The sequence below is a fragment of the Neophocaena asiaeorientalis genome, unplaced genomic scaffold (assembly GCF_003031525.2).
Source record: "Neophocaena asiaeorientalis asiaeorientalis breed wild unplaced genomic scaffold, Neophocaena_asiaeorientalis_V1.1 scaffold46, whole genome shotgun sequence".
NCBI classification, from domain to species: domain Eukaryota; kingdom Metazoa; phylum Chordata; class Mammalia; order Artiodactyla; family Phocoenidae; genus Neophocaena; species Neophocaena asiaeorientalis.
Genome location: NW_020175393.1, coordinates 12580770 through 12606029, shown reverse-complemented (window position 1 = coordinate 12606029; position 25260 = coordinate 12580770). Strand labels below are relative to the sequence as shown.

Here is a 25260-nt window from a genome sequence, read left to right as displayed (position 1 = left end):
CAGACCTACTAGAGAATGGACTTGAGGATATGGGGAGGTGGAAGGGTAAGATGGAACGAAGTGAGAGAGTGGCATGGACATATATACACTACCAAATGTAAAATAGATAGCTAGTGGGAAGCAGCCGCATAGCACAGGGAGATCAGCTCCGTGCTTTGTGACCACCTGGAGGGGTGGGATAGGGAGGGTGGGAGGGAGGGAGATGCAAGAGGAAAGAGATATGGGAACATATGTATATGTATAACTGATTCACTTTGTTATAAAGCAGAAACTAACACACCATTGTAAAGCAATTATACTCCAATAAAGATGTTAAAAAAAAAATGGCCATCCTATTTGATGTTAGGCTGTTGGTGAATTTCAAGTCCATCAATAAGGGATATTTATGAGGTGCTTACAGTTTAAATAATACAAGGCAAAATTTTGTTTGTCTATCTTTTAACCTACTTAATCCAAGGCTTAAATGCAAAGTGTTTTTGCCCAACAGCAAGTAGATATCCAGTTAAGTGTGGTGGTAAGGGGGCAGGATTCTGGCTCTGAGTTCAGGGACCCTCAACATATAAAGCATTCCACCTACTCAAATTGAAAGTAATCATGTCCTCTACAAAGCTGGAATCATCTCTTCTAAAACCAAGATGCCAAGCAAGACAGCAATCTTTGCCTTATTGATCTAGACGGGAGGAAGAATATATACTCTAGCACCCCTAAATGATCATCTTTGTGACCCTCAAGTACATCTAAGGAGATCAAATCTACAAATTTTGTTTCCTTGGTTTTCGTAAATAGGCCAACCAGACCAGCATCTTCCCTGCACGGTAACTACAGAAATAATTTTGTCCAACAAAGTGATTTGTAAATGTCTCCTTTCTCTTTCAGGGGTTCAGTCCATCAGAATTTTGCTGACTTCACGTTTGCAACTGGCAAAATAATTGGCTACATATTCACACTGAAAGGAGAAATAGATTCAAACGTAGCCATGGGTCTTAGCAACAAAGCTTCGTTAGCATTCTTGCAAAAGCATTTAGGTAAGAAAGGGATCTTCTTTCCTGACATAAACCAGATGATTCTCAGGAAAAAACTGTTTATCTTAACTGTGCATGAGTCCCATTCTGACTGTTCCCAGTTGGTTTACAATGGAACACTGCAGTCAGTCCACTTGAAAACAATTTAATTTTGCTGCTTTGCATACTATGCGTCATAGGCAGCAAGCCCACCTATTAGAGCTAATAGTCTTTCTGTGAAGGCTGGGGCGGATTTCCATGCAGAGGGTTCGGACAGCATAGTGCCTCAATTCCATCTCTCGTTCTGATGTTGCAGCCACACGGAGCTCACACAGAGCACCTTGCCTCCATAATGGTGACGCAATGTGGGTCGTTTGTGAGGCTAGGGTGCCACCTAGAGGCACTGAACTGTTTAACACTTTCCAAAGTTGAATATGTTTAGTGACATTTGTATTTTACAGGACTTCAGAAAGATTTTGATCAGTGGGATTCTTTAATTGAAGGGGAAGATGACAATCTTATTCCAGGAACCAACATTGACACAACTAACCACCATGCCACCCTGCAGAATTCTACAGGAATAGAGAAGCCGAATTCAGATTAAAAGAGCGTTTTAAAAAGTCTTGTTTAAAAACTGTCTGTGTGTGTGTGTGTGTGTGTATGATTTTAATGTATTTTCTCAAATAACACATATTTGAAAATGTAGGCTGTACCACAATAGTGATTGAAGCTTGGATTAAGATTTTTTTTTCCTTTAAATGTAAAGAAAGACTACTACATATAAAAATCATACCAGCCTAAATTTTAGTTTTACTAAAGTGATCCTTTCTTGGTGTCACAATAAAAAACTGATTTTACATTACTTTAATGGACAAGTATATTAAAACAGGCATCATGCCATTGAAAATGTGTTCCAATGACCTAACACTCCCTAAAAACATAATAAAAACAGATTTCCTTGCCTCTTTTTTTTCTATTATAAGCAGTAGAATTGAGTTTTAGCAACATGGTCTTCTGCGTGGGATTTGGTAGCGCTTCCCTTTGACCTTGGGTCATGGTAAGAGAAATCAGGCCAAGCGGATAATAAAGCCACTGCTTTACTGTGGGATGGGTGCGACCGCACGATTTCAACATAATGACTAAACGGGGAATGGATGGGGGTAAGAATATTGGTGACAAAGCAAAGGCAGCAGATAAAGCAAGTTGGTGATTTGTTTGCATTCACTTTAATGGTTTACCTCTGAGGCACTCTATTTACTAAAGAAAGGTGCATAAGACAGGCCCACGATTCCAGCCATCACACATTAAATCACTGATTCACCCGAAGGCTGCGACAGATAAGAAAGGACATCATTTTAACTGCTTCATTTTCCACTAGTTTTATTGATATTTAATGAATTTTTAAATTTTATATGTAGTAGTGGGAGGGGAAAAGCACAATAAATGGAGGTAAAAAGATGGCTGAGGGCTTCCCTGGTGGCGCAGTGGTTGAGAGTCCGCCTGCCGATGCAGGGGACACGGGTTCGTGCCCGGTCCGGGAAGATCCCACATGCCGCGGAGCGGCTGGGCCCGTGAGCCATGGCCGCTGAGCCTGCGCATCCGGAGCCTGTGCTCCGCAACGGGAGAGGCCACAACAGTGAGAGGCCTGCGTACCGCAAAAAAAAAAAAAAAAAAAAAAAAAAAAAAAAAAAAGATATCTAAAAGATTTGTGCAGTTATGTTTCTGGGAGTCATGGAAAATGTGTTTTGTTTCCCAAGGGGTATAAACATTTCTGCCACTCATCAGTTAAGTATATTTTGGTCTAAGAATGGTCTTGTTCCTATGAATTCTCCATAATTAAGTTTAATTATAGCCTGTGTGAACGAGGATAATCACTACTTAGTAAGCAAGCCTGGTTAACTACTCTATCCCTATTCTTTTTGCCCAGTTAATAAGTAACTGTGTTTTCTGATTTGGCACTCAGGCCTATCTTAATGTTTTAATGTGCAAAAACACTCATTTTGAGAAATATGATTTCTCCTCTAACTGTTCAGATTAAACATTTTAAAATAGAGAGTTAAACTGCTTAGCACGAAACTGATGGCTTTCCATAACCCGACCCTAATGCATCTTCTCTGACCCTTTCTCCCAGTAATTAACTCACAACTATATCTCTCCTACATGAATGAGCCAAATGTGTCTAATCATTATCCCAGGAACAAGGAATATACTCATCTACCTCAATTACGTTTAATGCAGAACCCTCTTCTTTTTACTTATTGAAATTATACCCAACTTTTAAGGTTCTTAATTCTCACTATTCCCATCAGGCTTCAGGGTCTCCTAATGTTTCATATACATACATCTTTTCCCCCATTCACATGTAGCAAACCTCCTTACTCATTTTGGAAATGGATAACCATTCCAATTGTACTGATGTCCCATTCAATAGCACCTCTTCAAAATCCTTTGTTGGCAGCACATGCTGATGGTGAAAGGAGAAAATAACTGCTGAAAGGATCCAGTGAGTTAAAGTTTAAAAAATACAACCTACCGGGCTTCCCTGGTGGCGCAGTGGTTGAGAGTCCGCCTGCCGAGGCAGGGGACACGGGTTCGTGCCCCGGTCCGGGAAGATCCCACATGCCGCGGAGCGGCTGGGCCCGTGAGCCATGGCCGCTGAGCCTGCGCGTCCGGAGCCTGTGCTCCGCAACGGGAGAGGCCACAACAGTGAGAGACCCACGTACCGCAAAATAAAAAAAATAAAAAATAAAAATACAACCTACCATAGTGCACACTGAGTATCTTTTGGGGGAAAGAAGGAAGTATTTATCAAATGCCTACTCCTTTTCTGGCACCTTACATAAGTTATTTCTAATCTTAAAACCACTGCAAGAAAGGTTTTATTAACCCCATTTTACAGACGAGGTAAAAAAAAAAAAAAAAAAATTAAATTAAAAAAAAAAAAATGTGGATAACGTTAATATGCACCTCAGAATCAAGGATTAAATGAGAAAATGCATTTAAAGTACCAACTGAGTGATTAACACATAAAAGCTAACATTTTTATTTATATTTTATAAATATTATATTATTTATATTATTTTATTATATATTTATATATATAATATATATAATATATATTTTTAAAAATATATTTTATATATTATATATTTATATATAATATATTTTTTTATTATTATAATAATATATTAATATATTATTTATAATATAAAATATTATATTGTTTTTATGTATTATGTAATATGTAATATTACTATGTTTCCCCCAATTGTAGAATGGTGGTTCATTCCATGACTACAGATATTCCAGAACCACAGATATTTCCTTTTTAATGAAATGACACCACTATACTTTTAAGGACAAACGTTATTCAAATCTTGTGTCATATTAGTATAGTTCTAAATTCAAACAGAATATTAGTCAAAACTAGACAGAAAGGCAAAGCTTCAGAAAGAAAACAAAAGTTTTGAAGGACTTACTGCTAACAAAGCCATCCTCTCAAGTAGCATCATATAATATGCGTGTCATAAGCCTATAATTTTCTATTTTAAACACTATATTCAGAAGAAACCCAAACAGGTTTTTTTTGCAGTGTGAGCTATTAGAAAGATAACACATTTAAAGGGAGAGGAAAGATCCCAGCTCCGTATACGCAGAAATAGCACTCTAAATACACCACACAGGCAGCCTGAGATCTGTTTTGTTTTTGACACATATCAAGCTTTTTGGAAACAACAACTTCTTCTGATTACGTGCCCTCAATTTTCTGAAATATTCTGTTGGTCTGGGCGAGGTAGCACTTGTTTAAGAGCAGCTTCTGACTGACTGGCCGCGTTTATGGACGCAGTTAAATCTCTATCATCTCCAGACCTCTTTTCTGAAACAAGAAGAGAAAAACCTCAAGTTGAGAAAGAAACATAAAAATAAGAAATTTTGTGTGTGTGTGTGGCGGGGGGCCATGCTGCAGCATGCAGGACCTTAGTTCCCCCGAGCAGGATCGAACCTGTGCCCCCTGCAGTGGAAGCGCCGCGTCCTAACCCCTGGACTGCCAGGGAAGTCCCAAGAAAATTCTTTACATGGGTGCTACTGTGACAAAATTAATGTCCTCTAAAAATGGGGAGGGGGAAGAGATGAGCATTCTAATTACTACAGGGAATTATTCCGACTGACGTCATTTAAAAAAATATTTTGGTTCTCACATTGTACCTATTCTCATATAAAACTTCTCGAAAAAGGTTATGAAATTGGTATATTTTATATTTTTCTAGGATGATATTTGGCAAGGCTGATAACCAATTAGTTCTTTGTTCTCTTTCATTAGTGCGTATTTTTCACATAATACTAAAGTCACCAAAAGCTGATTTCATTCTCCATGTGCCTCAGTGTGCTACCTAGAAACAAGATGATGCAATAACCAGGAACATCCAAAAACCAGAATCATCACATACACTAACAGTCCCAAAAGAAATTCCAAGAGATTATTTAACAAAGATCATTTGAACATCTGAGCTAACACTGAAAAAATCCTTTAAAATATGAATTTATCATACACCTTCAAGATTAATTCAATCAACAAATTCCCTGTATTTCAAGAAATCTTCTTGTTTACTTATCACTATTTTTAGCTGAAGTGGTTTTTATTTTCCTACTGCTAACATCCATGGAAATGGATGAACCACTTTTACTTGAGGGATTCAGGGTAATCGTACCTTAAAGACTTGGCAATTCTGGTTGGTAAAAGTATTTTGTTTTAAAAACACAAGTTACCTTTGACCACAGTATCATCCAATGACAGGCAGTAAAGATCTTTTCCCACTGTCCGGAATACAGCCTAACAAAAGACACCTTTGGATTACTACCACTTCTTTATTATAAATACAAAATAATCAAAATCAGAAAGGGGACCATAGATACACCAGAAAAATGGTGAACAACAAAAAGTAATCCTATTAAGACTAGGCCAATTTGATTTTATAATGAAGAATAACGGCAAGTATATTTTCTATTCTTCAAATACCCATTTATCTGGAATATCTCCGCTGTAGCATTCCATGCGGGGACTAAAGTGTCCTTTTCCAATTTTCAGCTTTCAAGAGGTGAAGAAGGTCAATGATTTTTTTATAGTGAACAAATTCACTATATGTCCAACAAGAGGAGAAATGGTTTAATGAATCATTGTCTAGTAATGTCATGTAATATTATGCAGCTATGGCCTTCTGGTTGCAGCCAAGATGGAGTAAGCTGACTTACACTGATTACCATGGAAAATTCTGGAAAGAATACAAAAAGCAACTACCTGAGGCTTCTGAAAAGTAAATGGGATCAGAAATATAGAAGGACTGTAGTAAAAACTTGAATAACGACCCAAAACAGGGGTGAGTTTCACGCCAAATCACAGCTGCCAGGCTGGGGTGGGCAGCAAAACTGAGCGAAATCCCCTCTTTCTAGCCAGTGGAGTGGGGAAAGAGGCCCCGAATACTAAAGGGTGGGGTGTGGGGGGGAAACCCCTTCACTGTTTTACTTTTTCTGCACAGCAGTCACAGTGCAGGCACTTACAAATCTGAGAGAAGACGCTGGCCAGTGGACTGAGGAAAACAGCCCTTTGTTATCTGAAGAGTCGAGAGGCAGGGGGTGGGGCGTGGGGGTTTTCTCTCTTTTCTCTATCTGCTTCACACCAGAGGCAGGCCTGTCAAACACAGCTGCCTGGTCAGCACACGGGGAAACACTGGGAGAAGCATGCTTTCTGGCCAGAGGACCAGGAAACGGGGCCCCTGGGGGCTGAATAAGAGAGGACCCTTGGAGCCTCAAAGTATGGAGGAAATCTCAGAGAGGAAAGGAATTGGAAAATTTGAACCCCTAATATTATATGTGAACCTAAGGTCATCCTGAACGACGCAAATGCAGAACAGAATCAAGAAAAGAAAAGCATAGCTAAGTCTTTAACACCTGAGTGACTGTATAAACCTCTGTCCAAGTTCCAGACTAACCCCTCTGTGGCTTATGCCCTGGGCAGACCCAAACATTACAGCAAAGACGTTGAAGACTAAACTGACACTGGAACCACCAAACACAGAGAGAGAGAGAGAGAGAACCTGTGGTATGAACCTAATCAGGTTGACCACCTGCTAAAACAAAAACTTTAACATTTTCCAGAAGATTTAACAGCCTCCAAAGTCTTACAACATCATATTCAAAACATTCAGAATATAATCCAAAATTACTCAACATACAACGTACGAGGAAAGGCTAATCATTTCTTAAGACAATCAGTAGATGAAAACCCTGCCATGATGAGCTACTGGAACTACCAGATACAGATTTTGTAGCAAGAAGTTCAACAAACTGCAAACAGGATAAACTCAAATGTCTAGACATATCATAACAGCATGGGAGATTGCCTACCATATAATCTTAAATGAAGAACACAGAATATAAAACTGAATGTACAATGAAATAACCATGTTCAAAATACGTAGATGATATATTTATATTCCATATAAACAGAAAGATTATTTAAGAAAACCAAACGGATCAGTCCGTTTGCCTTTGGAAGGATGTATTACAGGTGATTGATACCTCCTCTTTTTAACTTTGTCATATTCCCAGATTTTCTGCATCAAACGTATTTCATAAAGGTCACAAATGCCAAACAACTTTCCTTTTTTTAAATCCCAAAATGAAAATCAGTGAGTAAAACATTAGTAAGAGGTACTGGGCATAAAATCTAGAAACATTGCATTATTGCTATTTTCCACTGTTATTATTACAATAGTAGTATTTTTTCCTCTATTATTCCTAAACACAAGGGCTTTGGAAATAGTTCCAGTCACCTTTCAAAATGAAAGAGAACACTCTCATTAATTACTATTTACATAAACCCATACCTCACATGGACTCTTATCCAATTTGTCTATACCATTCCAGACATTCTCAGGGTTCACAACCTCTTCCATGCCATTTGAAAGGTTCAAAACCTACAGGAGAAAAAAATAGTAAAAACTGGTCATTCCAAAAGCTGTGACTGATGTATGTACCACAGCAACCGTTTTTAAAAGGAAATACTTGAAAAGGTAATTAAATGATTTTATTAAAAATCAATATTACATTTCAACTCAATGGTACTTCAGTTCAAAAAACGTACATTGAGTATCTGTGCCTAGAGATCAAAGGCATAAAATTTAGATCTCAAGAAGTTCAAAATTTGGTGGAGGAACAGACCACTAAGCAGACAGTTACAATACAGTGTAGGAAGTACAGACTCCTGCAATAGGAGGTATAGGAATACAACACAGGTATAAAGCTTTTGTTGGCAGGGGACAGAGAGGAGTGAAGAGATGGAGAGATTTAGAAAATAATGCTAGTGAATGCTTCCTGGAAGAGGCAATGGCTAATCTTTTAAAGATAAGTGGAAATTATCCAGTTTGGGAAGGGGACAGAATACAGGCAAATAGGACTGCATTATTAACTATATCAAAGACGCCAAACACAAGAGTATATATAAGAGAAATCAAGCAGTATGGTGTTCATCTAATATAAGATACAAAACCCAAAGGAGTAAGACCTAAGGCTGGAGAGGTACATGGATGCTCAACCCCAGAGAACCTCCTGTGGCATGTTAATGACTTTTCTAGACTTGAGGGTCTCAAATTTTCATGGTGCAAGAGTATACGTTACTGGTCCTTCCCCCTGGAAATTCTCAATCAGCCAGCCAGGGCAAGGTCCAGGAATCTATCAATACATTTAAGAAATGTGCCAGGTGATTCTGATTAAGGTGGTTTTCAGACCACAGGAAAAACACAATCTACTGGAGGTTTCCAAGAGGTTTTCCACAAGCGAACGATGGAGTCAGATTTGCGTTTGACAAACTTCACACTGGCAGTGTGGAGAATCAACTGAATAAAGACTAGAAGTAAACCAATAGAAGGTTATTAGAGGCATCTAGCTGTGAAATGACAGACTTAATCATGACAGTGGCATCAGGTATAAAAAGTTTTAACTAAGAGATAAGAAGTGGGAAGTGCAGAACTCAGTGACTGACAGATAGGATTTCGGGAGTAAGGGAGATGAAAGAGCCTTGGATGCTTATATAGGAACTTTTTAAATGATTTTTGCCCTGCATCAAATTATCACGGGGAATGAGCAGGTAAATAATCTATTCAATTGGATTTTCTAGTCTGATAAAGTTTGGTAAAATTTCCTTAACAATCTGCAAGTACATTTTGAGACAAATTACTTCAGTTTTACATACCCTTGTGCCTTCTTCAGCTAATTCCAAAATCTCACATTTAGACCATGTGTTTCTTAGACTTGACCACACAACACATTTGGATCCCACGGGAAATCCTTTCAGAGTGTAGGTGTTCTCTGGTTGAGCTGCCAAATTGAATAGAGCAAGACTCAATGCATACCTCTTAATTCCTTAAAGATATGCAAGCAAAGCATTTCCCCAACATGCATTTACTATTCTCGTATCATCAATATCACATATGGTACGACATGTTCTAAGTTTCCCTCCCTCGATTTTATTTTTATTCTTCCAGTGGCCCTTCCACGTATAATTCCTTACCGCTCTCCTCAAAAAACACGACCATGATGTGCTTTTTTTTTCAGGATGTGAATCTGATTTCTAACGTTGAGAGTTACTACTTAAAGCTGGCTATTATAGCCACATGTAATGTGGTCTGTGGTTACAACAGCCATTTCTACAGCAAAGCAGCATGGTACATACAAGTGAGCAGACACTTTTATCACAAAGCTGTTACTTATTATTAAAATGTGACAATGAGGACTAAAACTCCAGCGTGGTATTTAAATAAATTACCATACATCCACAGGATGGCATACTACAAAACTAAAGTATTTTTGAAAGCATATTTAAGGGATTAAAACGCAGGATTCAACACTGTATGACAGTATGACCTCTAGTTAGTTTTTTAAACTGTATGTGAGTAGACACACACAGAAAGGGTGAGAAACGTCAGGAAGGAAGTATATACACCATCATAGCATTCACAGTGGCCATTTCTTGGTGCTGGGATTATGATGATTTTCATTCTCCTTAGTCTATTGTTTTCTCTATTTTGTACAATGGCTCAAATCTAATAATATAAAAATTGACACTTAAAAAGTCTAACATTGATTATTTTTAAAATAAACCTAAAAGATAGCTATTTTGTGTAACTTTCAAATCTCGTTAAGTAGACAAGAAAATAGCAGCAAAAATAATTTATAAAAAAGTTAATGACAATAAATGTTCTCCAATATTTACTCATGGCTGTAAACTTGCTTGATTAATACAGGCTCCCTAACTCCGTTTTTTTAAGGGCTTCTAAACGAATGGCAAGGTATATGATGAAGCAAAACAGTTAATTCTTAAAACTGTGCTGGGGCTTCCCTGGTGGCGCAGTGGTTGAGAGTCCGCCTGCCAATGCAGGGGACACGGGTTCGTGCCCTGGTCCGGGAAGATCCCACATGCCGCGGAGCGGCTGGGCCCGTGAGCCATGGCCGCTGAGCCTGCGCGTCCGGAGCCTGTGCTCCGCAACGGGATTGGCCACAACAGTGAGAGGCCCGCGTACCGCAAAAAAAAAAACTGTGTTGAAACTATCCCTACTGTAAATTCATGCCTACATTATTATGCTTGGCAAAGGAACACTATATTTTTCAAAACTTACCAAAAAACATAACCTCTTGATTCTAGAGATGATTTGTTTATATTTTAAATGTGATTACTTTTTGGAGACACAGACTTGAAGCATTCTATTTTTAAAAGCAAAATTAATAATTCAGCATTTCACCCAGCATATAAAGAATTATTTTACGTTGATTTTACTACTTAATTACCCACGTTTAAAATACCCTTCATAAAATCCAAATCTGATTCTCTTCTCAGGTTTTAATCTTCCCTCCCCCAAATTAATATTTTAAAAATTCAAATAAGAATTATTCTCTTTTCTTTAAAACAAATAAGTACTTTTCAGTTAGTTAAGTAAAAGCGAATGGGAAAAAACAACAACAACAAAAAAAAAACCGCACATACCCGAGACATGATCTGGTAAAGTGTGATTGTGTTTCCTTCCGGGTTCTTCTTCAGAAAACACAGAGTTCAACGATGACACGGCATCTCTAAACAGAGATGTATGTTCTATAAATTCTTCTTTATAGATATTCATTTCAATCTGCATCTTGGCAGAGCAGGTCTTTCTGTGTTGGCACAGCCTATGCTCCTCATCAAAGCATTCCGCACAACTGAACCTTCTTGCGTCCTCAGCACACAGGGATTGTTGGGCTTTCTGACTAACTCTTAAAGACAAAGGGTTTATTTTGTCCTCTAGACACAGCTGGGCTGTAGGTAATTCTAGTTCAGGCTGTTTCTCGGCTTCACAGTTGAGGGGCAGTAGCCCTGCCAATGGTGGCAGGTTGGCCGCTGGGTCACAGCCTTGGGGAAGAGGCACAGACAGAGGCACCAGGCCCAGCTCTTCTTTCCCCTCCTCTGCAACTAAGGAATGCTGCAATTCAATGAATTCCAGTTCCAGGAATTCTTTGGACTCATCATCAGGAGAAAGCTCCACCTCAAGGGAATTCAGTTCCAGTGCCTCCTCTGTTTCGGTGGCATGTGGTAACAATGTGCTAAATTCTGTAATTAGGTACTTATCATCAAACTTCGCTTTGTCACCCAGATGGCACTCGACGTTACCTTCCAGCATCTCAGTGCCACTTTCATCTTTGCCTGGGTTTTCAAAAGTTTCAAAAATGTTATCAGTTTTGGGGACAAAGAATTTACCTGGTTTGGTTTCAATGATGCTTAAGTCTTTGTCAATTCTTTCCAAGAGCTTACCTGTCTGTGATTCGACACAGAGTGCTTTGTCTTGTCCAGCTTTGCTACTTGGTTTCTGAAGTCCAACTTCGGGACTGGGGGACCCAAGAGCTCCCTTTATGTCTACGCCATGTTTTTCATAGGGCAGGTCACTGTCACTCGCACCAATCTTAGAATATTTCTTCATTTTCTCACTAATACTTTCGCCTTTGCTTTTCAAGTCAACGATGGCTAAAAGGATATCACAAACATCCCTTTTGATTTCTAATATTTTTACCTCCAACATACCTTCTGTTACTATTTCATAAAAGTAGTCATTTCCCTCTTGAGGGCATGCACCTTCTGAAATATTAAATCCTGAGAGGCAACATGGAAAGGCTTGCATGGGAACTGCCAACAGTTCAGAAGGGATGTTCCAGAGGGCTTTGGGGTCCACACAGTCTTCAACGTTTCCAAAGTCCACAAGCCTGACGGACACAAGAGAATCTTCACAAATATTGGTGACAAGTGCCCTGTAATAATGCCCGTCTTCTCTGTATCTCACTATGCAAGGATCTCCGATATGAGGGCAGGGGATGCACCTTCTCCAAGCTGTCACCTGCTCTCCAGCAGTTTGTACTTCCACTTCTAAATACTGAAGTTTCTCTGTGTCCGCAAACTGACACCAAAAATATTCAGGTCCATCGATCACCGTGGCATAAGCTCGTATCATCTTCATCTTTGGATTATACCAGTTAAGAAATACAGAAGTGTCTACGTCTGTTTTGTTGACAGACTTTGAACAGGCACCTTTAACTATTTGGGTAGAAAGTCCTATTTGAGATTTTTCACTGAAAGCATATCTGCTCATCATATCTTCTGCTATGATCCCATGTTCATCAGCAAGAATAACTTCCCATTTGTCTTGAAATCGAACAAATTCGCATCTCAGTTGCGCCTCCTCTGTCCTTCGGGAAAAGTAATGCATCATTTCCTTGTGGTTTAAAATCTTAGGAGCCCCAAGTCCCCTTAAGGAACAGTGAATGCACAGTCTGGGTGAAAGTGCATTAACAAGGTCAAGTTTGCCTACTGTGTTGGTGTGAACCACAGAAACATTGCCATAATCTATAAACTGCACAGAGAGAAGGTCATTGGGTTGATGTTCCTTGACCGCAGCACGATACCATAAATTGTCTTCTGGGAAAACAGCACATATTATATCTCCTCTTTGCAAAGGTGGACCTGCATAATATTCAGGCCTTGTTCTAACAGTGTTTAACCTCTCTGAAAGACGATCAATTTCAGCCTCATCTTCTGTTAGTTGAACATAAAAGTCTGAAAGGTCATTTATATGAGAAACATACACAGTTGTTTTAAAGCCAGGCGTTATAGTCTTCTGAGGGAACTCAGAAAATTTTAGAGGCGAACCTTTGTTACGTGAATCTCCTATTTTTCTCTCTGGAAGAGTGGCTTCTAGTTTTGTGGCTTTCAAAGGGGGCTCAGCCGAACTCACTAATTTCTTTTCTACTGGTAATGGAGACACTTGGTTATCTTTATTTGCCACAGAGTCCGGATACTGAGTGACTAAGTTTGTCTTCATTGAACTGCATAAAAATTTGATTTCCTTACATGCTGAGCTGATCTTAGGTTTGTATGATGCTTCTAAGATCACCAAACTGTCTGATTTGTTCTCTATTGATTTACTTAAATACTGTGTAGGTGACAACTTCACAGCTTCCTTTTTTGCTTCAAGAGTTTCAGGTGTAGAGAGGAGTGATTCACTTTCTTTTTTTCTTGTCCCGCCTTTGGAACCCAGGAGTCCTAACTTCTCATTAATATTAGCATTAATTTGAATACTGTTGTCATATAGTTCTATAATCAGTCTTCCATCTGGATCTTTTGCTACAACCAAAGCCTTCAATGACTTATCTGAAATAGTCTCCTGAAACCGCGTTGTAACTTCTTCTGGTATATGATCAGGAATATCAGATAATGAACATTTAATGGCTTGCATGGGCAAAAGTAAGACGTCATATGCATCGCTAGGTATTGGAAGCAGATCATCATTTGTTACCACATAACTATTCCCAAAATCAACAAAAAAGACTTTATTTGGTTCTTTTTCTATGATTATCCCCCTGTACCAGTTTCCGTCAGTATACCTGGCAAGGCACAATGTGCTGGGGACCAAGGGAGATGTTTTTAAACTCAGCAAAACTTTACTTAATTGTGTAATATGATATGACAACTGTTCTAAAATATTTGCATTTCTTCCCAGCTGGCAATAAAATGTCCAAGGGTCATCGACATGTGTTACATACACTGATTCTTCACTTCCAATTTTCATATCATGTGTAGAATAGTAGTAAGAATGGAGCTGAACAGAGGACTCCAGAGGCTTCTGAAGTTGTACTGGTCTTGCAAGTCTCTGTTCTACCAAAAAATGGCATGCACTCTGGAAAGGTGTTAGCAAATCCACGACATTAAACAGTTCTTCAACGTGAATGGAAGCCAAAGCAAATATTGTGCATTGTAGTTCTACATTGTCTTCCCATGCCTTATGCACAAATTCACTAAAAGCTTGGATTGCCTTTTCATCCCAAACGAAAGGATTGTGACCCGTTGGTTGGATTAAATTATAAAGGCTGCACCTAAACGCTTGAACCTTAACCTTGAGAAACTCTTCACTAATTGAATAAATATTCTTCACAGATACCGTTTCTTTGTCTCCATAATCTACAAATACGACGTTGACATGCTCTGAAGATTGTGCCCCAGTAATCAGAGCCCTGGACCATTTTCCATTTGCTGTTCGTTTTGCCAAACAAGCAGGGGTGGTTCCCTGGTAGGGAGTAGCTGTATTCTTGCAATGGTCCTGAATACTACACATTAGCGCTTTAAATCCTTCTATGTTCCTGGTCAGCTGGCACCAGAAACAGCCAGGGTTTTCAACATGAGACACTTTGACTCCTACTGTACTTCCAACTTCTAGCTCCTCTTTACAAGAAGAGCCTGGCTTAATGTCCAAGAAATTCTGTACAAGAGGAGAATAAACAGACCCTCTTTTCTCTTTGTCCTGTACAACTAGTCCAGTTGAAACGTTTGTCACAACGGTTGTGTCATTCACAGTTTCTGGAACAGCTGTAGTTTCACCCTCTCTCTTGACTTTGTGTTCTACTTCCTTCTTGGCAGAAGATATTTTGTTACTGTCTGCAGTAAAATGGTTTAAAACATGCCCCGGAGAGTGGGCACTTTTGCCAATATTTTCCTTTGTTTCAAATTCCTGATACTTGGCAAATCCAGCCTGAGCAATTACCTTACTAATGTTTTCTTCCCCTGTTCTTGATTCATCAAGAATCTCAATAACATACTGACTATCCTGCTTATCAAGGACGTGGATAACTAATTCTTTGTGCAGCACGGTCTTTTTGAAAAAGGAAATTGCCTCCTGGCTCCAATTTTTTCCCGAAGGCCAAATATCTGCCAGGGTGCACCTCAGGGCCAGCATTGGTAGCCACCTAAACTGAGGGAGCAGCATCCTCACATCATACCGGTCCATATTTTCCGAATTGCCCCGGTCAACGAAGAATACATCCACACTCTTGTCGTCTAATCGGGTGACCATAGCCCGATAATAGCCACTTTCTTTCCATTTCACACAGCAAAGGTCATCGGCTTCAGGTTTCAAAATAACACCATCCAGCTTACTGGCAGAGGCGTAGAAACTGCACATTCTCCTCATTAATTTGCTGAAGGTGCCATTGTGTTTCCTCAACCTAATCCAAAACTCAGAAGGATTTTTCACAAACTCCACCTGGGCGTCATAGAAGGCGTTCGTCTTTAACCTGATAGACCTCAAGGCTGGGAGTGAAATCTCTTCATCCACTTCTTCAGCAGGAGACTGAGACTGAAAAGCTGTTTCCGGTTCCTCCTCCCCGCCCCCCTCCTCCTCCTCCTCTATTCCCTGGCTCTGAAGCAATCGGTCAGCCAAGCAACAGGACTGTGCTCCGAACACACAGTTAAGATTAATCCCATCTTCTCCATACAGGGTGACGTAATACACATGCTCAAAGGAAGAGTAAAATTCAATCTTTGCGTTCACTGCCTGGCCCAGAAACAGTGCCTTCAGGTCACCGACCTGTGACCGAGACCAGCCTCTGCCACCATCCCAGAGTCCGTACAAAGCGCAAGGGTATGTCACCACGGGTATTCGAAAATATTCGGGCAGCAAGTAGCGAAGGCTATTACAACTCACTAACTCCTTTCTTCCATAGTCCACATGAAGTACCTGGGCACAGCGCTGGGGCCGGAAAGTCTCAAGCAAGAGCGCTCTGTACCAATGTCCATCCAACCCGCAGGATGCGCACGGAGAGCCCGGCTTGTCTGGGCTCTCCTCCCTCTCCTCCCAGGTGGCACTGGTATAGTTCTCGTCCCCTGTCCCGGGGGAACCCCTATATATCTGGGCCATGCTCTCAGAGAGGCGGTGGACCTCCTGCGAGAAGCTGCGGAGCCGGCAGTGAATGCGGTGGGGATGGCACACCTGGGTGACCACCATGGGCTCCGTCACGCCCAGCTGCAGCTGGGGGTAGAAGTAATCCAGGCCAGCCTGCTCCTGCTTGGGCGGGATTCGCGAGACGACCGGGGCCCCGGGGCCCAGGACAGCCGCGGTGGCCGAGAGGTAGCGCTTGAGCAGGGAGCGGAAAAGGCCGTCGGGCACCTGCCGGGCCAGCCCGAGCTCCTGCATCTGCTGGCACAGCTCGGGCACCTCCAGGAGGACCAGACGGTGGAGCAGCAGCACGTCCAGGACCCGTCCGTGCATCTCTTTGCCCTGCAGGTTGCTAAGGAAGTCCACGGCGCTGGCAGACCAGTGCTGGGGCTCGGCCCCGCCCACGCCGCCGCTGCCGCCCGCAGGCACCAGGCCAGCCAGCACGCAGCCCAGCACCTCCGACGGCAGGTGGAAGAACTCGCTGCGCCCAGGCGCCAGCGAGCCCGCGCCGACCGTGATGGTGCGACCCTCGTCCAGCAGGAAGACGCGGATCTCCTGCGCCTGCCGGCTGACTACGCGGCCGCGGTGCCACAGCAGACCTGCCTGCACCAGGCACAGCTCGCCCGGCGAGGCCGAGGGGCCGCCCAGCGCCCATGGGCCGTGCGCGGCCGCCGCCGCTTCCTGGATCTCCCGGCTCAGCCTCACGTACTCGTCCCGCCGCTCGCCCACCAGCCCCCAGAGCTGCACGGGGATCACCGCGGGCTGCACGTCCACGAAGGACACCCGCAGCACCAGCGAAGCCCCCGGCGTCGGCAGCCCCGGCGTCGAGCACATCTCTGCCGCGCCGCCCGGCCCGCGAAGCCCCCGCGCCGCTGGAAGGAGAGCCCCGCAGACTCGGGCTCGCAGGACACACGGACTGGGAAGGACACCAAGCCGGGCGACCCCGCCGCAACGCCGCCTCCGGGCCTCCCGGACTCGCGCTGACTGGTAAAACCCTGCGGCCCGACCAACCGCCCACGGTTGCGCCGCCGCGCAGGCATTTGTAGCGCGAGGTGGCCCGGCTTCTGGCCGCGGGCGGCGGGCGGGCCTGCTTACCTGTGATGGGGGGCGCAGAAGGGGCCTCGAGGGCCGAGACGTGGCGGGATCCGGACGCCACCTGCCTCTTCTCAGAGCGCCTTCGACTCTGGAGCATGCAGGGAGTCGGCCGGGCCTGGGGCGGCGGCGAGGCCCAGACCACGCAGGGACCTCCTTTTCGGCCGTCCGGCTGAGACCGACGAAGCCCGGCGAGCCCGGCGCGCCCGGCGCGTTGCTAGCCATTGAAGAACCGGGGAGGAGAAACGGAGGCGCCCACCGCGCGTTCTGGGTGTTGGGCCGGAATTCTCGGAGGCCCGGGGCTCTCCCGCTGCGGGCCGCGCGGTGGCGCTTGCGCCCCCGCGGCAGGGCGTTGGCTGTGTGCTCTCAGCGTTGTGGCCTCGAGCAGGCCGCTGACCGCCTCTTCTAGGAACCTGTTTGATCGCCTGGATGGATACAGTTGTGATAAGGGTTAAATTAAAGTATGAGAGTATATGAAGACTGTTAAATGTTTCTTTCCCTACGATTACCCGGTGTGAGTTTCTTTGCTGTATCGTCTGCCCACTTTGCAGGTGTTTAGTCTTCATTTACGCACGGAGCTAGCACAGAACTGGGCTCAGAGAAGGAGGTCAAGAGTTTTGGAAGAAACATGACTTGCAACGCTTGCTGCATCTGCTATGGCGGAGGGCCTCTTGGCTGGACTGTCGTTCTTTTTCCCACCTAAATCTTACCAAGGTAACCCTTAGGAGACTCTGTTTGTCAACGGTAAGGGGAATGGAAAAGTGCAGGCAAACTAGGCGTAACTCCCAGAATTACTACATTTGTGCTGAAATGTTTGTTCATTGGCGAAGTTAGGCACAGTCCGAGGGGTTTCTCATACTTTTCCACTTCACTTTTTCACATTTTGAAATGTCATCAAATTTAATAATAGATGAAATCAAGACAGTGCTTAATATAACCCTGGCTTGACAGTGTAAATCTCAGTGTCTTCAGTCTATCCAGATTAGAGGTTGCCAGGTGCTTCCAAAGCCTCCTGTGCTTGCTATGCAGTTTCACATTGTGTGGCAGTTGTCTTTGATCACTCTGTCATCCCACCAGCTTGAAAGCGCCTTGTGGCAAGAACTGTTTGTTGCATTCCTGGAATCGAGCAGGGGGCTGAGGCAATAAATACTCGCTGAATGAATATATGAAAGAATGATTTTGATTTCTCTAAAATGTTAGACTTTTACCTGATAAACTCATCCTAGAAAACTCAGTTCAATTTTCCAAATTTTCTCTAATGTTTTACAATAATAATGGAAGAAAAATAAACATTTGGTTTAAACACATCTAGCAAGTTCTAGCTCAGATGCCTCTTCCTCATGACTTTACTATTCCCAGGCAGAATTGATTATTCCCCCCTTTTACATGCCTTTATTATATTATCTATCACATCTTGCAATTGTTTCCTTTTGCTCTGTTCTACCAGAGTGTGAACTTCTTGAAAGCAGGAACTCTTCTCATTTATTTTTGTATTCTCAGTGCCCCACACAGTGCTGGACTTCTGATTAGCACACAATAATGTTTAACAACAACAAAAAAGTAGATAATCTGGCACTATATCCTTGATGATGGAAGAAAGGAGTTCATTATAAAATGGTCTGTCATTTGGGATTGTTTGATCCAACATGGAATCGTGATTTCAACTAATCTTCTATTTCAGTTCAAGCTGTATAACCCAGCTCTTACAGAGACAACAGCGTTGTAGACAACAATCTAAGCAAATGACTTCTGTTTCCTGTTTAACTTGCTCCCCACCCTTTTTCTGTAACTCAGAGCCTCTAATCCTCAATGTCAAGGTGTATCATGTAGCTGATGGGCTGATGGGAGCCATTCCTCACATCCTCCCAGATATTTCCAGTGTCCTGCCTCTGCTGCAACTGGGATAGGTAGCTTTACTTTGCTCTGTCTTGCTCTGCTGCTGGACAGGGATCTTTAAAAAATCGGACCATGGCACTGTGAAGATTAAACTCCTGCTCTATATTTCCCATACATTATTAAGCAAAATATCTTGAGTTCCATAAAAAATAAAAAAACTTCCATCTTCTTTTTTTTTAAATTAGGGAATTCCCTGGCGGTCCAGTGGTTAGGACTCCGCACTTTCACTGCAGAGGGCCCAGGTTTGATCCCTGGCTGGGGAACTAACATCCCACAAGCCATGTGGTGCGGCGAAAAAAATTTTTTTTAATTAAAAAAAAATTCCCTAATAAGACACCAGTAGTCTGAAGAAGTGGTATCAACTGTTATATATGACTTTTATTTACAACCTCAGTGAAGCTTAATAAATTAATGATGACTTCCTAACATGAAAGCACAAAACTTCCCTCCTCTTAGGCTTTGAGGGCCTTGGCCTCAGAAAAAGTGAGAGGGAGTAATCCGATCCTTTTACAAATATTTAAGGGTTAAAAGAGAAAAGGATAAGGTGAGGGATAGAATGTTTCTGAGAGATATTTGGACACTATACTGTGAGTTATTTCAGCATTTTTTTATGGAAAAAATGCAGAGAAATTGGGCAAAACATATGAATCATTTATTCTGTGCTATCATATCTGTATATGGAGAACTCTAAGCAGAAACACGTACACTTTAGACTCTGTAGTTTCTAACCACTAATTAGCCCGGTTTAAAGATGCTTACTTAGAAAATTACTGTTCCATAAATATTTTTTAAAAATTATTTAAGTGAGAAATACCCTGTTAAGAGAATGAAAGGACAAGCTAAAAGGAAAGACAGGGAAAAAATACTTGCAAACCACATGTTTGACAAAGGACTTGTATCTGCAGTATAAAGTACTCTCAAAACTTAACAGTAAAACAAAATTGAAAATGGGCAAAAGATATAAAGAGACATTTCACTGAAGAGGATATACAGACGGCAAGAGCAATATGAACAGATGTTCAACATCATTAGCCATTAGGGAAAAACATTAAAACCACAAGCATATATCATGACAACCTAGGATAATGACTAAACTAAAGCAACAGTGATAAATATCAACACCGACCAGAATGTGGAGAAACTGGATCATTCTGATTGCTGGTGGGAATGTAACAATGGTAGGCCACTTTTTAAAAACTAAATATGTACTTGCCATATGACCTAGCAATTGCACTCCTGGGCATTTATCCCAGAAAAATGAAAACTATGTCCATGCAAAAACCTCTACATAAATGTTTATAGCAGCTGTATTCCTAATAACACCAACCTGGAAACAACCCGGATGTGCACTGGGTAAATGGTTAAACAAACCGTAGTACATCCATGTCATGAGATATGACTCAACAATAACAAGGAAGAGTAATGAACTCTTGACACATGGATCAACTTGGAAGGTTCTCAAGGGAATTATGATGAGTGAGAAAAAAAAAATCCCCAAAGATCACATACTGTATGAATCAATTTATATACTATTCTTGAATTAACAAAAGTAGTGATAGAGGACAAATTAGTGGTTGCCAGGAGTTAGGGATGAGGGGAGGGGGGATGAGTGGCTATAAAGGGATAGCAAGAGGGCACTGTTCTGTGTCTTGAATATGGTGGTGGTTTATATGAATTTAAGAAGGTAATAAAATTGCATAGAACCAGACACCCACACACACTTGTAAAACTGGTAAAATCTGAATCTGTGGGTTATACCAATGTCATTTTGCTGGTTTTGATTGTATACTACAGTTACTCAAGATTGGAAGATGTTATCACTGGGGAGGACTGGGTGAAAGGTGCATGGGACTTCCCTGGACATTTTTTGCAACTTTATGTGAATCTAAAATGATTTCAAAATGAAGTTTTAAAAAAATTCTATGAAATTCAGATTTCAGTGTCCATAGCTAAAGTTCTATTAGAATATACACACACACACAAATAATTCAAGACTGTGTTATTATACGGGGTCAATTAGAGTAGGAGGAGCAAACCAAGGAAAGTTATTTATCTGTCCTCTTCTTTCCACATCTGAAAATGGGTTTAGGACACAGACCTTATAGGAAAGTTCTGAAGCATGATTTAAGTACAGTTAACATGTGTGCATTGAATAAATACTTGAGATGCAAAAAACCCCATAAAAAGTCCCTGGTTCTCATCGCAGGATGACATGGACAATGTACTTTTCTAAGTTAGTTTTCTCATCTATAAAAATGGAATTATACCTAACTTTATTATGAAGATTAAATGACACAATATAGATAAAGGTCCCATCACAGCAGGCATATAACAAACTAGAGTTATTAGTAGTTAAATAAAATAAAAATTTAAAATACTTTCTTAGTTCTACTAAGTTAAAGGTTAAAAAATCTTAAATTAGATTTTTTAAAAATTAGGTTTACTGAGGCATAATTTACATAGAGTAAAACTCATTTTTTAAATTGTGTAGTTTGATGTTTTGACAAATGTACACAATTACATATTTGTATACAGTATACAGTGTGCATTTGTATATAATATAAATGCACATCACCACAAATGTACAAATATATAAAGTTGTAAAGGTATACCATCACAGATAAAATATAAAACATTTGTATTATCCAAATAGTTTCCTAATGCTTCTTTGCAGATTACCCCCTCCCTCCATCATGGGCTCAGTTCCTGGCAACCACAGTCCCTGGCAACGTCTGTCCCTGGTAACAACCGTCCCTATCATTTTGCCTTTTCCCAAATTCATATAAATGGAACCATACAGTTTGTAGCCTCTTGTGTCTACCTCCATCATTTAGCATAATGCCTTTAAATTCATCCATGTTGTCTGTATCAATAGTTTATTTTTATGATTGCATAGTTTTTCACTGTATAGACATACATTTATTTGCTAGATAATGGACTTTCAGGTTATTTCCAATTTGGGGTGATTATCCATATAACTGTGTAAACATTCATGTACATGTTTTTGTGTTGACGTAAGTTTTCATTTCTCTTGGGTAAATACTAGGAGTAGGGTTGCTGGGTCATATAGTAAACGTATGTTAACATTATAAGAAACTGTCAAATTATTTTCCAAAATACCATCATTCTACATTCCCAACAACAACATATAAACTGTTCTGCATCCTCAACAGCACTGGATATTGTCAGGCTTTTTCATTTTAGCCATTCTTGTTGTCTGTAGTGGTATCTTATTGTGGTTTTAATTTGTAATTTTTAATGTTGTTGAATATTCTTCATGTGTGTCTCTGCCATCATCTGTCTTCCTTGGTAAAGTATCTGATTAACTCCTTTGCCCATTCTTAAAGGTATTGTCACCTTATTTTTGAGTTGTAACAGTTCTTGTATATTCCAGATACATGTTTTATTATCAGATATGTGTTCTGTGTATATTTTCTCTCAGTGTATGGCTTGTAATTTTCTTTTTTTAAAATTAGTTATCCATCTTATACATATCAGTGTATACATGTCAATCCCAATCTCCCAGTTAGTCACACTCCCCCACCACCGCTCTCCCCCCTTGGTGTCCATACGTTTGTTCTTTGCATCTGTGTCTCAATTTCTGCCCTGCAAACCGGTTCATCTGTACCATTTTTTTGGTTCCACATATATGCGTTAATATACGATATTTGTTTTTCTCTTTCGGACATACTTCACTCTGTACGACAGTCTCTAGATTCATCCACGTCTCTACAAATGACCCAATTCCATTCCTTTTCATGGCTCAGTAATATTCCATTGTATATATGTACCACATCTTCTTTATCCATTCATCTGTTGATGGGCATTTAGGTTGCTTCCATGACCTGGCTATTGTAAATAGTGCTGCAATGAACATTGGGGTGCATGTGTCTTTTTGAATTATGGTTTTCTCTGGGTATATGCCCAGTAGTGGGATTGCTGCATCATATGGTAATTCTATTTTTAGTGTTTTAAGAAATATACATACTGTTCTCCATAGTGGCTGTATCAGTTTACATTCCCACCAACAGTGCAAGAGGGTTCCCTTTTCTCCACACCCTCTCCAGCGTTTGTTGTTTGTAGATTTTCTGATGCTGCCTATTCTAACTGCTGTGAGGTGATACCTCACTGTAGTTTTGATTTGCAGTTCTCTAATAATTAGTGATGTTGAACAGCTTTTCATGTGCCTCTTAGCCATCTGTATGTCTTCTTTGGAGAAATGTCTATTAAGGTCTTTTTTGGATTGGGTTGCTTGTTTTTTTAATATTAAGCTGCATGAGCTGTTTATATATTTTGGAGATTAATCCTTTGTCCGTTGATTCATGTGCAAATATTTTCTCCCATTTTGAGGGTTGTCTTTTCGTCTTGTTTATAGTTTCCTTTGCTACGCAAAAGCTTTTAAGTTTCATTAGGTCTCACTTGTTTTTGTTTTTATTTCCATGACTCTAGGAGGTGGATCAAAAGAGACCTTGCTGTGATTTATGTCAAAGAGTGTTCTTCCTATGTTTTCCTCTAAGAGTTTTATAGTGTCTGGTCTTAAATTTAGGTCTCTAATCCATTTTGAGTGTGTTTTTGTGTATGGTGTTAGGGAGTATTCTAATTTCATTCTTTTACATGTAGCTGTCCAGTTTTCCCAGCACCACTTACTGAAGAGACTGTCCTTTCTCCATTGTATATCCTTGCCTCCTTTGTCATAGATTAGTTGACCATAGGTGTGTGGGTTTATCTCTGAGCTTTCTATCGTGCTCCATTGATCTACATTTCTGTTTTTGTGCCAGTACCATATTGTTTGATTACTGTAGCTTTGTAGTATCGTCTGAAGTCAGGGAGTCTGATTCCTCCAGCTCCGTTTTTTTCCGTCAAGACTGCTTTGGCTATTCGAGGTCTTTTGTGTCTCCACACAAATTTTAAGATTTTTTGTTCCAGTTCTGTAAAAAATGCCATTGGTAATTTGATAGGGATTGCATTGAATCTGTAGATTGCTTTGGGTAGTATAGTCATTTTCACAATGTCGATTCTGCTGTTTCTATGAATTTGATTATTCTAGGTATCTCATATAAGTAGAATCATATAATATATGCTAATTTGTGTCTGGCTTATTTCACTCAGCATAAAGTTTTCAAGATTTATCCATGTCATAGCGTGTCTCAGAATTTCTTTTTTTTTTTTTTTTTTTTGCGGTACGCGGGCCTCTCACTGTTGTGGCCTCTCCCATTGCAGAGCACAGGCTCCAGACGCGCAGGCTCAGCGGCCATGGCTCACGGGCCCAGCCTCTCCGCGGCATGTGGGATCTTCCCTTACTGGGGCACGAACCCGTGTCCCTGCATCGGCAGGTGGACTCTCAACCACTGCGCCACTAGGGGAGCCCTTCCTTCCTATTTTAAGGATGAATAATATCCCATTGTATGTATATACCACATTTTATTTATCCATTCATACATTCATCTGTCAGTGGACATGTAGATTGTTTCCACCTTTTGTTTATGTGAAAATGCTGCTATGAACATTGGTGTACAAATATCTGTTCAAGTCCCTGCTCTCAATTTTTTGGGTTATATCTAGACATGGAACTGTTGGATCATATGATAATTCTATGTTTAATTTTTTGAGGAAACCACATACCGTCTTGTATAGCAGTTGCGTCATTTTATTTTTTCACCAGCAATGCACAAGGGTTCCAATTTCCCCACATGTTCACCAACACTTGGTGTTTTTTGTGTTTTTAATAATAGCCATCCTAATGGGTGTAAAGTGGTGCTCATTGATTTTTTTTGCATCTATATTCCTAAGAGATATTGGTCTGTAGTTTTCTTTTTTATAAATGGGTTTAAGTATTTTGGACTGTAAGTAAACAAATGAGAAGTCAAGGATGTCCTGACGTTTCCTGGCTGCAGTACGAGGTGTGTAGCACAAGAGAGACTCCTGGAAGAAGAGTACATTGTAAAGGGCGGTGAGAAAGGATTAGAACAAAAACTACTGATTTAATATTGTGA

The 25260-nt window shown here is 40.9% G+C and overlaps 2 protein-coding genes across 6 annotated transcripts in view; one reads left to right on the top strand and one right to left on the bottom strand.

The window, feature by feature from the left end:
- PLA2G7 (phospholipase A2 group VII) overlaps window positions 1-1962 on the top strand; it is a 29623-nt gene extending 27661 nt beyond the window's left edge. For all 4 annotated transcript variants that reach the window (XM_024766093.1, XM_024766092.1, XM_024766094.1 and 1 more), the window contains 2 exons: window positions 877-1025; window positions 1463-1962. In XM_024766093.1, the coding sequence (XP_024621861.1) occupies window positions 877-1025; window positions 1463-1605 (292 nt within the window). In that variant the 3' untranslated portion in view covers window positions 1606-1962. The remainder of the gene's footprint in view (window positions 1-876; window positions 1026-1462) is intronic.
- A 2886-nt stretch (window positions 1963-4848) lies between these two features.
- On the bottom strand, window positions 4849-17113 carry TDRD6 (tudor domain containing 6). 2 transcript variants are annotated; one of them, XM_024766365.1, is made up of 4 exons: window positions 11038-17113; window positions 9250-9374; window positions 7886-7975; window positions 4849-4878 (listed from the first exon to the last, which is right to left on the bottom strand). In XM_024766365.1, the coding sequence occupies exons 1-4, from the start codon at window positions 17111-17113 to the stop codon at window positions 4849-4851; spliced, it is 6321 nt and encodes a 2106-aa protein (XP_024622133.1). The 2 variants fall into 2 exon arrangements, with proteins under 2 accessions (XP_024622133.1, XP_024622134.1); XM_024766366.1 differs by lacking the exon at window positions 7886-7975.
- Between the last annotated feature and the right edge of the window lie 8147 nt (window positions 17114-25260).

Bases quoted from the DNA above. Each gene is read 5' to 3' on its own strand.
- TDRD6 (XM_024766365.1), bottom strand. From the start codon at position 17,113: ATGTGCTCGACGCCGGGGCTGCCGACGCCGGGGGCTTCGCTGGTGCTG. The intron at 9,375-11,037 runs GTATGTGCGGTT...TCAATTTGGCAG, and splicing joins TTTACCAGATCATGTCTCGG to CTCAACCAGAGAACACCTAC. The intron at 7,976-9,249 runs GTATGTAAAACT...TTTCTCCTGTAG, and splicing joins TAGCTGAAGAAGGCACAAGG to GTTTTGAACCTTTCAAATGG.